At 50.8% G+C, this 13317-nt stretch overlaps 1 protein-coding gene across 1 annotated transcript in view; it reads left to right on the forward strand.

Moving 5' to 3' along the window:
• LOC118360508 (neural cell adhesion molecule L1-like) overlaps positions 1-13317 on the forward strand; it is a 165364-nt gene that overhangs the window by 101877 nt on the left and 50170 nt on the right. Inside the window, 2 exon segments of the mRNA XM_052484931.1 lie at positions 568-951; positions 13228-13242. Of these exon segments, the coding sequence (XP_052340891.1) occupies positions 804-951; positions 13228-13242 (163 nt within the window). The 5' untranslated portion in view covers positions 568-803.

Consider the following 13317-nt stretch of genomic DNA (forward strand, 5'->3'; position numbering starts at 1 on the left):
CGTAACTTCATCACCTCGTCACTTCATCATCACTTTATCTCCTCGTCACTTCATCACCTTGTAACTTCATCACCTCATCACTTCATCTCATCACTTCATAAATCTAACTCTGTTGTCTATGCCCCATATGGTCTGTTAGTTCACCCTCTTGTTGTGGTGTTGACTCCATCTGCTTATCTGATTGGTCCTTCCATAATGGACACTGGTATTTTTGGGGTATTTAATTAGGATCCCCATTAGCTGTTGCAAAAGCAGCAGCTACTCTTCCTGGGGTCCACACAAAACATGAAACATAACATAATGCAGAACATTAATAGACAAGAGCAGCTCAAGGACAGAACTACATCAATAAAAAAATCTATGTCATTACCTTAATGTGCTGTTTTCCTGCGAGTTGTCTTTAAACTTGGAATGAACATGCTACTGGATGTGTGTGTGTGTGTGTGTTCCTGGCTCTATCTAGCCCTGACCACATGGTGCAGGGTCATTTTTCTCTTATTCTGACACAGGCCCCCGTCCCCCTCCCTCTCTTCTCCCCACCTCCCTCACTTCTCCCCCTTCTTTTAGGGAAGACTGCAGGAGGGTGTGGACCTGAGCGAAAAAGAGAGAAAATAGAGAGAGAGGCTGAGAGCCAAAGGAAACCAGGAGTAAAAGGTAGAAGAAAAGGAAGAGAAACTCTGGCTTAACATCGGGCGTGACAACAGAGACAGAGTCACACGCTCGGCAGGAGTGTGTGCAGATTGCCCTCTGTGTGCGTTTCACGTGTGTGTTGAGCAGGTGGGACTTTGATGGGACAGTGAGCAATGCCTCACACTCAGCAACATCAGGTTGGCAGTAGGGGGCGACGCCCCCATCTCCTCCTCCACCCTATCCTCCTCCTCCCTCTCTTCTCTCTCCTCCTATCCCACGCCCCCCAGCTCAGCCAAGGAGCCATACACATACCTTCTAACTGTGAGTACACCATCTTCACCTTATTTACACATCAATGTATTGTATGTGTAATATAACATAATATATATTTAAGCAATACGGCCCGAGAGTTTGTGGTATATGGCCAACATAGGGATGTTCTTATCTACGACGCATCGTGGAGTGCCTGGATACAGCCATTAGCCGGATCCATTTTCCTCTTACTTATAACCTCATGCTATTCGCATTAGCCTATGTTAGCTCAACCATCCCGTGGAAGGGACAACGATCCCAAAGAAGATTTATTGGTTGCCCCCGAAAAGGACTCAAGTGAAAGTTAAAATCAGATGGCACGATTTTCTTGTTTTTTTTATTTATGGATAAACCAGGGGCACACTCCAGCACTCAGTCATCATTTACAAACAAAGAACTTGTGTTTAGTGAGTCTGCCAGATCAGAGACAGTAGTGATGAGGTTCTGACTATGCTCAATATGTGATGATATTAAAACTAAATAGTTATAACATTTATTGAACAATTCCTTGAAAACGACACATGGTTGTCAATGGTTTTAGCCATCGCTGGGGTCTCCTTGCTCCCCAGCAGCCAAATCAAACCTATTGTGTTAAACCACGAAGACAGGGAGGGTCACTGAGTTTTTGGGGCATTCAATCTGTGTTTATGTGCATAGTGTGTCTAATTACTTTTTAATTGATTACCTCAACTCAGTCATTAGTCATTCTATTGATCTGGTTTTCTTGGTGCAAATCAGATTCTGATTGGAAGGCCGGGGTAGTTCAACAGGGAATTGAGTTATACAACACAAGGAGCAGACAGACTGGGTTTGTGGGCCTGCGGGGAAATTGATTCTTATACTTCAAGGTTGCTGAGTTTTCTACAGCTTTGATTTAATAACAGAGTTAGAGGACTGTGGATTTGTTCCAAATGACACCCTATTCCCTTTATAGTACACTACTAGTACACTACTATATACTACGCTACTATATAGTGCACTACAAGTACACTACTATATGCTACACTACTATATAGTGCACTACAAGTACACTACTATATGCTACACTACTATATAGTGCACTACAAGTACACTACTATATAGTACAGTACTATATAGTGCACTACAAGTACACTACTATATAGTACAGTACTATATAGTGCACTACAAGTACACTACTATATAGTACAGTACAATATAGTACGCTACTAGTACACTACTATATACTACACTACTATATAGTGCACTACAAGTACACTACTATATAGTACAGTACTATATAGTGCACTACAAGTACAGTACTATATAGTACAGTACTATATAGTACAGTACTATATAGTGCACTACTAGTACACTACTATATAGTGGATATAGTGCTATTTGAGACACATAGGGAGTTAGAGGAAGAATTGTTGGTTGCTGCGGCTGCTATTGTTGTTCTGTTATTCATCTAAGTAAAGTATCAATGACTCACACAGACCTGCACCCACACATCTATCAGTCACACACACAGACACGCACACACGCATACACACGCATACACACGCACACATACACACGCACACAGCAGTAGGAGGAGGAGGAAGAGGAGGAGGAGGAAAGGAAGGTTGAATAGTTGCAACAGTAGGAGGAGGAGGAAGAGAAGGAAGAGGAGGAGGAGGAGAGGCAGGTTGAATAGTTGCAGCAGTAGGAGGAGGAGGAAGAGAAGGAAGAGGAGGAGGAGGAGAGGCAGGTTGAATAGTTGCATCAGTAGGAGGAGGAGGAAGAGAAGGAAGAGGAAGAGGAGGAGAGGCAGGTTGAATAGTTGCAGCAGTAGGAGGAGGAGGAAGAGAAGGAAGAGGAGGAGGAGGAGGAGAGGCAGGTTGAATAGTTGCATCAGTAGGAGGAGGAGGAAGAGAAGGAAGAGGAAGAGGAGGAGAGGCAGGTTGAATAGTTGTAGGAGGAGGAGGAAGAGAAGGAAGAGGAGGAGGAGGAGGAGGAGGAGAGGCAGGTTGAATAGTTGCAGCAGTAGGAGGAGGAGGAAGAGAAGGAAGAGGAGGAGGAGGAGGAGAGGCAGGTTGAATAGTTGCAGCAGTAGGAGGAGGAAGAGAAGGAAGAGGAGGAGAGGCAGGTTCAATAGTTGCAGCAGTAGGAGGAGGAGGAAGAGAAGGAAGAGGAGGAGGAGGAGAGGCAGGTTGAATAGTTGCAGCAGTAGGAGGAGGAGGAAGAGAAGGAAGAGGAGGAGGAGGAGAGGAAGGTTGAATAGTTGCAGCAGTAGGAGGAGGAGGAAGAGAAGGAAGAGGAGGAGGAGGAGGAGAGGCAGGTTGAATAGTTGCAGCAGTAGGAGGAGGAGGAAGAGAAGGAAGAGGAGGAGGAGGAGGAGAGGCAGGTTGAATAGTTGCAGCAGTAGGAGGAGGAAGAGAAGGAAGAGGAGGAGGAGGAGAGGCAGGTTGAATAGTTGCAGCAGTAGGAGGAGGAAGAGAAGGAAGAGGAGGAGAGGCAGGTTCAATAGTTGCAGCAGTAGGAGGAGGAGGAAGAGAAGGAAGAGGAGGAGGAGGAGAGGCAGGTTGAATAGTTGCAGCAGTAGGAGGAGGAGGAAGAGAAGGAAGAGGAGGAGGAGGAGAGGCAGGTTGAATAGTTGCAGCAGTAGGAGGAGGAGGAAGAGAAGGAAGAGGAGGAGAGGCAGGTTGAATAGTTGCAGCAGTAGGAGGAGGAGGAAGAGAAGGAAGAGGAGGAGGAGGAGAGGCAGGTTGAATAGTTGCAGCAGTAGGAGGAGGAGGAAGAGAAGGAAGAGGAGGAGAGGCAGGTTGAATAGTTGCAGCAGTAGGAGGAGGAAGAGAAGGAAGAGGAGGAGGAGGAGAGGCAGGTTGAATAGTTGCAGCAGTAGGAGGAGGAAGAGAAGGAAGAGGAGGAGGAGGAGAGGCAGGTTGAATAGTTGCAGCAGTAGGAGGAGGAGGAGGAAGAGAAGGAAGAGGAGGAGAGGCAGGTTGAATAGTTGCAGCAGTAGGAGGAGGAGGAAGAGAAGGAAGAGGAGGAGGAGAGGCAGGTTGAATAGTTACAGCAGTAGGAGGAGGAGGAAGAAAGGGAAGAGGAGGAGGAGAGGCAGGTTGAATAGTTGCAACAGTAGGAGGAGGAGGAAGAAAAGGAAGAGGAGGAGGAGGAGAGGCAGGTTGAATAGGTTGAATAGTTGCAGCAGTAGGAGGAGGAGGAAGAAAAGGAAGAGGGGGAGGAGGAGGAGAGGCAGGTTGAATAGTTGCAACAGTAGGAGGAGGAGGAAGAAAAGGAAGAGGAGGAGGAGGAGGAGAGGCAGGTTGAATAGTTGCAGCAGTAGGAGGAGGAGGTAAGGAAGGTTCAATAGTTGCAACAGTAGGAGGAGGAGGAAGAGAAGGAAGAGGAGGAGGAGGAGAGGCAGGTTGAATAGTTGCAGCAGTAGGAGGAGGAGGAAGAGAAGGAAGAGGATGAGGAGGAGAGGCAGGTTGAATAGTTGTAGCAGTAGGAGGAGGAAGTGAAGGAAGAGGAGGAGGAGGAGAGGCAGGTTGAATAGTTGCACCAGTAGGAGGAGGAAGAGAAGGAAGAGGAGGAGGAGGAGAGGAAGGTTGAATAGTTGCAGCAGTAGGAGGAGGAGGAAGAGAAGGAAGAGGAGGAGGAGGAGAGGCAGGTTGAATAGTTGCAGCAGTAGGAGGAGGAGGAAGAGGAGGAGGAGGAGAGGAAGGTTGAATAGTTGCAGCAGTAGGAGGAGGAGGAAGAGAAGGAAGAGGTTGAGGAGGAGAGGCAGGTTGAATAGTTGCAGCAGTAGGAGGAGGAAGAGAAGGAAGAGGAGGAGAGGAAGGTTGAATAGTTGCAGCAGTAGGAGGAGGAGGAAGAGAAGGAAGAGGAGGAGGAGGAGAGGCAGGTTGAATAGTTGCAGCAGTAGGAGGAGGAGGAAGAGAAGGAAGAGGAGGAGAGGAAGGTTGAATAGTTGCAGCAGTAGGAGGAGGAGGAAGAGAAGGAAGAGGATGAGGAGGAGAGGCAGGTTGAATAGTTGCAGCAGTAGGAGGAGGAAGAGAAGGAAGAGGAGGAGGAGGAGAGGCAGGTTGAATAGTTGCAGCAGTAGGAGGAGGAAGAGAAGGAAGAGGAGGAGGAGAGGCAGGTTGAATAGTTGCAGCAGTAGGAGGAGGAGGAAGAGAAGGAAGAGGAGGAGGAGGAGAGGCAGGTTGAATAGTTGCAGCAGTAGGAGGAGGAAGAGAAGGAAGAGGAGGAGGAGGAGAGGCAGGTTGAATAGTTGCAGCAGTAGGAGGAGGAAGAGAAGGAAGAGGAGGAGGAGGAGAGGCAGGTTGAATAGTTGCAGCAGTAGGAGGAGGAAGAGAAGGAAGAGGAGGAGGAGGAGAGTCAGGTTGAATAGTTGCAGCAGTAGAAGGAGGAGGAAGAGAAGGAAGAGGAGGAGGAGGAGAGGCAGGTTGAATAGTTGCAGCAGTAGGAGGAGGAGGAAGAGGAGGAGAGTCAGGTTGAATAGTTGCAGCAGTAGGAGGAGGAGGAAGAGAAGGAAGAGGAGGAGGAGGAGCGGAAGGTTGAATAGTTGCAGCAGTAGGAGGAGGAGGAAGAGAAGGAAGAGGAGGTGGAGAGGCAGGTTGAATAGTTGCAGCAGTAGGAGGAGGAGGAAGAGAAGGAAGAGGAGGAGAGGCAGGTTGAATAGTTGCAGCAGTAGGAGGAGGAGGAAGAGAAGGAAGAGGAGGAGGAGAGGCAGGTTGAATAGTTGCAGCAGTAGGAGGAGGAGGAAGAGAAGGAAGAGGAGGAGGAGGAGAGGCAGGTTGAATAGTTGCAGCAGTAGGAGGAGGAGGAAGAGAAGGAAGAGGAGGAGGAGGAGAGGCAGGTTGAATAGTTGCAGCAGTAGGAGGAGGAGGAAGAGAAGGAAGAGGAGGAGGAGGAGAGGCAGGTTGAATAGTTGCAGCAGTAGGAGGAGGAGGAAGAGGAGGAGGAGGAGAGGAAGGTTGAATAGTTGCAGCAGTAGGAGGAGGAGGAAGAGAAGGAAGAGGAAGAGGAGGAGAGGCAGGTTGAATAGTTGCAGCAGTAGGAGGAGGAGGAAGAGAAGGAGGAGGAGGAGAGGCAGGTTGAATAGTTGCATCAGTAGGAGGAGGAGGAAGAGAAGGAAGAGGAAGAGGAGGAGAGGCAGGTTGAATAGTTGTAGGAGGAGGAGGAAGAGAAGGAAGAGGAGGAGGAGGAGGAGAGGCAGGTTGAATAGTTGCAGCAGTAGGAGGAGGAGGAAGAGAAGGAAGAGGAGGAGGAGGAGGAGAGGCAGGTTGAATAGTTGCAGCAGTAGGAGGAGGAAGAGAAGGAAGAGGAGGAGAGGCAGGTTCAATAGTTGCAGCAGTAGGAGGAGGAGGAAGAGAAGGAAGAGGAGGAGGAGGAGAGGCAGGTTGAATAGTTGCAGCAGTAGGAGGAGGAGGAAGAGAAGGAAGAGGAGGAGGAGGAGAGGAAGGTTGAATAGTTGCAGCAGTAGGAGGAGGAGGAAGAGAAGGAGGAGAGGAGGAGGAGGAGGAGAGGCAGGTTGAATAGTTGCAGCAGTAGGAGGAGGAGGAAGAGAAGGAAGAGGAGGAGGAGGAGGAGAGGCAGGTTGAATAGTTGCAGCAGTAGGAGGAGGAAGAGAAGGAAGAGGAGGAGGAGGAGAGGCAGGTTGAATAGTTGCAGCAGTAGGAGGAGGAAGAGAAGGAAGAGGAGGAGAGGCAGGTTCAATAGTTGCAGCAGTAGGAGGAGGAGGAAGAGAAGGAAGAGGAGGAGGAGGAGAGGCAGGTTGAATAGTTGCAGCAGTAGGAGGAGGAGGAAGAGAAGGAAGAGGAGGAGGAGGAGAGGCAGGTTGAATAGTTGCAGCAGTAGGAGGAGGAAGAGAAGGAAGAGGAGGAGGAGGAGGAGAGGCAGGTTGAATAGTTGCAGCAGTAGGAGGAGGAGGAAGAGAAGGAAGAGGAGGAGGAGGAGAGGCAGGTTGAATAGTTGCAGCAGTAGGAGGAGGAGGAAGAGAAGGAAGAGGAGGAGGAGGAGAGGCAGGTTGAATAGTTGCAGCAGTAGGAGGAGGAGGAAGAGAAGGAAGAGGAGGAGGAGGAGAGGCAGGTTGAATAGTTGCAGCAGTAGGAGGAGGAGGAAGAGAAGGAAGAGGAGGAGAGGCAGGTTGAATAGTTGCAGCAGTAGGAGGAGGAGGAAGAGAAGGAAGAGGAGGAGGAGGAGAGGCAGGTTGAATAGTTGCAGCAGTAGGAGGAGGAGGAAGAGAAGGAAGAGGAGGAGAGGGAGGTTGAATAGTTGTAGCAGTAGGAGGAGGAGGAGGAAGAAGAGGAGGAGGAGGAGAGGCAGGTTGAATAGTTGCAGCAGTAGGAGGAGGAAGGAAGGAAGAGGAGGAGGAGGAGAGGCAGGTTGAATAGTTGCAGCAGTAGGAGGAGGAGGAGGAAGAGAAGGAAGAGGAGGAGAGGCAGGTTGAATAGTTGCAGCAGTAGGAGGAGGAGGAAGAGAAGGAAGAGGAGGAGGAGAGGCAGGTTGAATAGTTGCAACAGTAGGAGGAGAAGGAAGAAAAGGAAGAGGAGGAGGAGGAGAGGCAGGTTGAATAGGTTGAATAGTTGCAGCAGTAGGAGGAGGAGGAAGAAAAGGAAGAGGGGGAGGAGGAGGAGAGGCAGGTTGAATAGTTGCAACAGTAGGAGGAGGAGGAAGAAAAGGAAGAGGAGGAGGAGGAGGAGAGGCAGGTTGAATAGTTGCAGCAGTAGGAGGAGGAGGAAAGGAAGGTTCAATAGTTGCAACAGTAGGAGGAGGAGGAAGAGAAGGAAGAGGAGGAGGAGGAGAGGCAGGTTGAATAGTTGCAGCAGTAGGAGGAGGAGGAAGAGAAGGAAGAGGATGAGGAGGAGAGGCAGGTTGAATAGTTGCAGCAGTAGGAGGAGGAAGTGAAGGAAGAGGAGGAGGAGGAGAGGCAGGTTGAATAGTTGCACCAGTAGGAGGAGGAAGAGAAGGAAGAGGAGGAGGAGGAGAGGAAGGTTGAATAGTTGCAGCAGTAGGAGGAGGAGGAAGAGAAGGAAGAGGAGGAGGAGGAGAGGCAGGTTGAATAGTTGCAGCAGTAGGAGGAGGAGGAAGAGGAGGAGGAGGAGAGGAAGGTTGAATAGTTGCAGCAGTAGGAGGAGGAGGAAGAGAAGGAAGAGGAGGAGAGGAAGGTTGAATAGTTGCAGCAGTAGGAGGAGGAGGAAGAGAAGGAAGAGGATGAGGAGGAGAGGCAGGTTGAATAGTTGCAGCAGTAGGAGGAGGAAGAGAAGGAAGAGGAGGAGGAGGAGAGGCAGGTTGAATAGTTGCAGCAGTAGGAGGAGGAAGAGAAGGAAGAGGAGGAGGAGAGGCAGGTTGAATAGTTGCAGCAGTAGGAGGAGGAGGAAGAGAAGGAAGAGGAGGAGGAGGAGAGGCAGGTTGAATAGTTGCAGCAGTAGGAGGAGGAAGAGAAGGAAGAGGAGGAGGAGGAGAGGCAGGTTGAATAGTTGCAGCAGTAGGAGGAGGAAGAGGAGGAAGAGGAGGAGGAGAGGCAGGTTGAATAGTTGCAGCAGTAGGAGGAGGAAGAGAAGGAAGAGGAGGAGGAGGAGAGTCAGGTTGAATAGTTGCAGCAGTAGAAGGAGGAGGAAGAGAAGGAAGAGGAGGAGGAGGAGAGGCAGGTTGAATAGTTGCAGCAGTAGGAGGAGGAGGAGGAGGAGGAGAGTCAGGTTGAATAGTTGCAGCAGTAGGAGGAGGAGGAAGAGAAGGAAGAGGAGGAGGAGGAGAGGAAGGTTGAATAGTTGCAGCAGTAGGAGGAGGAGGAAGAGAAGGAAGAGGAGGAGGAGAGGCAGGTTGAATAGTTGCAGCAGTAGGAGGAGGAGGAAGAGAAGGAAGAGGAGGAGAGGCAGGTTGAATAGTTGCAGCAGTAGGAGGAGGAGGAAGAGAAGGAAGAGGAGGAGGAGGGGCAGGTTGAATAGTTGCAGCAGTAGGAGGAGGAGGAAGAGAAGGAAGAGGAGGAGGAGGAGGAGAGGCAGGTTGAATAGTTGCAGCAGTAGGAGGAGGAGGAAGAGAAGGAAGAGGAGGAGGAGGAGAGGCAGGTTGAATAGTTGCAGCAGTAGGAGGAGGAAGAGAAGGAAGAGGAGGAGGAGGAGAGGCAGGTTGAATAGTTGCAGCAGTAGGAGGAGGAGGAAGAGGAGGAGGAGGAGAGGAAGGTTGAATAGTTGCAGCAGTAGGAGGAGGAGGAAGAGAAGGAAGAGGAGGAGGAGGAGGAGGAGAGGCAGGTTGAATAGTTGCAGCAGTAGGAGGAGGAGGAAGAGAAGGAAGAGGAGGAGGAGGAGAGGAAGGTTGAATAGTTGCAGCAGTAGGAGGAGGAGGAAGAGAAGGAAGAGGAGGAGGAGGAGAGGCAGGTTGAATAGTTGCAGCAGTAGGAGGAGGAGGAAGAGAAGGAAGAGGAGGAGGAGGAGAGGCAGGTTGAATAGTTGCAGCAGTAGGAGGAGGAGGAAGAGAGGAAGAGGAGGAGGAGGAGGAGAGGCAGGTTGAAAGTTGCAGCAGTAGGAGGAGGAGGAAGGAGGAGGGAGGAGAGGAAGGTTGAATAGTTGCAGCAGTAGGAGGAGGAGGAAGAGAAGGAAGAGGAGGAGGAGGAGGAGGAGGAGGAGGAGAGGCAGGTTGAATAGTTGCAGCAGTAGGAGGAGGAGGAAGAGAAGGAAGAGGAGGAGGAGGAGGAGAGGCAGGTTGAATAGTTGCAGCAGTAGGAGGAGGAAGAGAAGGAAGAGGAGGAGGAGGAGAGGAAGGTTGAATAGTTGCAGCAGTAGGAGGAGGAGGAAGAGAAGGAAGAGGAGGAGGAGGAGAGGCAGGTTGAATAGTTGCAGCAGTAGGAGGAGGAGGAAGAGAAGGAAGAGGAGGAGGAGGAGGAGGAGAGGCAGGTTGAATAGTTGCAGCAGTAGGAGGAGGAGGAAGAGAAGGAAGAGGAGGAGGAGGAGAGGCAGGTTGAATAGTTGCAGCAGTAGGAGGAGGAGGAAGAGAAGGAAGAGGAGGAGGAGGAGAGGCAGGTTGAATAGTTGCAGCAGTAGGAGGAGGAGGAAGAGGAGGAAGAGGAGGAGGAGGAGAGGAAGGTTGAATAGTTGCAGCAGTAGGAGGAGGAAGAGAAGGAAGAGGAGGAGGAGGAGAGGCAGGTTGAATAGTAGCAGCAGTAGGAGGAGGAGGAAGAGGAGGAAGAGGAGGAGGAGGAGGAGGAGAGGCAGGTTGAATAGTTGCAGCAGTAGGAGGAGGAGGAAGAGGAGGAAGAGGAGGAGAGGAAGGTTGAATAGTTGCAGCAGTAGGAGGAGGAGGAAGAGAAGGAAGAGGAGGAGGAGGAGAGGCAGGTTGAATAGTTGCAGCAGTAGGAGGAGGAGGAAGAGAAGGAAGAGGAGGAGGAGGAGAGGCAGGTTGAATAGTTGCAGCAGTAGGAGGAGGAGGAAGAGAAGGAAGAGGAGGAGGAGGAGGAGAGGCAGGTTGAATAGTTGCAGCAGTAGGAGGAGGAGGAAGAGGAGGAGGAGGAGAGGAAGGTTGAATAGTTGCAGCAGTAGGAGGAGGAGGAAGAGAAGGAGGAGGAGGAGGAGGAGGAGGAGGAGGAGGAGAGGCAGGTTGAATAGTTGCAGCAGTAGGAGGAGGAGGAAGAGAAGGAAGAGGAGGAGGAGGAGGAGAGGCAGGTTGAATAGTTGCAGCAGTAGGAGGAGGAAGAGAAGGAAGAGGAGGAGGAGGAGGAGAGGAAGGTTGAATAGTTGCAGCAGTAGGAGGAGGAGGAAGAGAAGGAAGAGGAGGAGGAGGAGAGGCAGGTTGAATAGTTGCAGCAGTAGGAGGAGGAGGAAGAGAAGGAAGAGGAGGAGGAGGAGGAGGAGAGGCAGGTTGAATAGTTGCAGCAGTAGGAGGAGGAGGAAGAGAAGGAGAGGAGGAGGAGGAGAGGCAGGTTGAATAGTTGCAGCAGTAGGAGGAGGAGGAAGAGAAGGAAGAGGAGGAGGAGGAGAGGCAGGTTGAATAGTTGCAGCAGTAGGAGGAGGAGGAAGAGGAGGAAGAGGAGGAGGAGGAGAGGAAGGTTGAATAGTTGCAGCAGTAGGAGGAGGAAGAGAAGGAAGAGGAGGAGGAGGAGAGGCAGGTTGAATAGTAGCAGCAGTAGGAGGAGGAGGAAGAGGAGGAAGAGGAGGAGGAGGAGGAGGAGGAGAGGCAGGTTGAATAGTTGCAGCAGTAGGAGGAGGAGGAAGAGGAGGAAGAGGAGGAGGAGGAGAGGAAGGTTGAATAGTTGCAGCAGTAGGAGGAGGAAGAGAAGGAAGAGGAGGAGAGGCAGGTTGAATAGTAGCAGCAGTAGGAGGAGGAGAGGCAGGTTGAATAGTAGCAGCAGTAGGAGGAGGAGAGGCAGGTTGAATAGTTGCAGCAGTAGGAGGAGGAGGAAGAGGAGGAAAGGAAGGTTCAATAGTTGCAACAGTAGGAGGAGGAGGAAGAGAAGGAAGAGGAGGAAGAGGAGAGGAAGGTTGAATAGTTGCAGCAGTAGGAGGAGGAGGAAGAGGAGGAGGAGGAGAGGAAGGTTGAATAGTTGCAGCAGTAGGGGGAGGAGGAAGAGAAGGAAGAGGAGGAGGAGGAGAGGCAGGTTGAATAGTTGCAGCAGTAGGAGGAGGAGGAAGAGAAGGAAGAGGAGGAGGAGGAGGAGGAGAGGCAGGTTGAATAGTTGCAGCAGTAGGAGGAGGAGGAAGAGAAAGAAGAGGAGGAGGAGGAGGAGAGGCAGGTTGAATAGTTGCAGCAGTAGGAGGAGGAAGAAGAGAAGGAAGAGGAGGAGAGGCAGGTTGAATAGTTGCAGCAGTAGGAGGAGGAGGAAGAGAAGGAAGAGGAGGAGGAGGAGGAGAGGCAGGTTGAATAGTTGCAGCAGTAGGAGGAGGAAGAGAAGGAAGAGGAGGAGGAGGAGAGGCAGGTTGAATAGTTGCAGCAGTAGGAGGAGGAAGAGAAGGAAGAGGAGGAGAGGCAGGTTGAATAGTTGCAGCAGTAGGAGGAGGAGGAAGAGGAGGAAAGGAAGGTTCAATAGTTGCAACAGTAGGAGGAGGAGGAAGAGAAGGAAGAGGAGAGGAAGGTTGAATAGTTGCAGCAGTAGGAGGAGGAGGAAGAGAAGGAAGAGGAGGAGGAGGAGAGGCAGGTTGAATAGTTGCAGCAGTAGGAGGAGGAGGAAGAGAAGGAAGAGGAGGAGGAGGAGAGGAAGAGAAGGAAGAGGAGGAGAGGAAGGTTGAATAGTTGCAGCAGTAGGAGGAGGAGGAAGAGAAGGAAGAGGAGGAGGAGGAGAGGCAGGTTGAATAGTTGCAGCAGTAGGAGGAGGAGGAAGAGAAGGAAGAGGAGGAGGAGGAGAGGCAGGTTGAATAGTTGCAGCAGTAGGAGGAGGAGGAAGAGAAGGAAGAGGAGGAGGAGGAGAGGCAGGTTGAATAGTTGCAGCAGTAGGAGGAGGAGGAAGAGAAGGAAGAGGAGGAGGAGGAGAGGAAGGTTGAATAGTTGCAGCAGTAGGAGGAGGAGGAAGAGAAGGAAGAGGAGGAGGAGGAGAGGCAGGTTGAATAGTTGCAGCAGTAGGAGGAGGAGGAAGAGAAGGAAGAGGAGGAGGAGGAGAGGCAGGTTGAATAGTTGCAGCAGTAGGAGGAGGAGGAGGAAGAGAAGGAAGAGGAGGAGGAGGAGAGGCAGGTTGAATAGTTGCAGCAGTAGGAGGAGGAAGAGAAGGAAGAGGAGGAGGAGGAGAGGCAGGTTGAATAGTTGCAGCAGTAGGAGGAGGAAGAGAAGGAAGAGGAGGAGGAGGAGGAGAGGAAGGTTGAATAGTTGCAGCAGTAGGATGAGGAGGAAGAGAAGGAAGAGGAGGAGGAGGAAAGGAAGGTTGAATAGTTGCAGCAGTAGGAGGAGGAGGAAGAGAAGGAAGAGGAGGAGGAGGAGAGGCAGGTTGAATAGTTGCAGCAGTAGGAGGAGGAGGAAGAGAAGGAAGAGGAGGAGGACCAGATTCTGGCGATTGTAAAGGTCAAGGTGTCTACTGTTGAATTAACAAGTCTCTCATGTCAATGAGAGTCACTGAGACAGTTCCCTCAATCAATACACCACCCACATCTGAATTCATCTCAGGGAGACCACGAGGGGGTAAAAATCATTGTTTATTGAAATAGGTAGAATACATATGTATAGCCCATTGGTGGTCATTGCTTCTCAATGAACAATGATCCCAACCAGAGATGGGGAATTTGTTGGGGAAATGAGGGCAAGTACCGATGTTGGCTACGGTGTAATGTAATTTCCTGCCAGACTGTCTTGACTGTAACATACTTCCTTTCTTGTTCTGCCTTGCTCTCTTGCTGCTCTGCCTCTCTGGACTAACAGACCAAATACATGAATGTAAGTGCTTTACTTCCTTTTGCTTTTAACCATATTGATGTCTGTCTGTCTGTCTGTCTGTCTGTCTGTCTGTCT

The sequence above is a fragment of the Oncorhynchus keta genome, chromosome 28, assembly GCF_023373465.1.
Source record: "Oncorhynchus keta strain PuntledgeMale-10-30-2019 chromosome 28, Oket_V2, whole genome shotgun sequence".
NCBI lineage: Eukaryota > Metazoa > Chordata > Actinopteri > Salmoniformes > Salmonidae > Oncorhynchus > Oncorhynchus keta.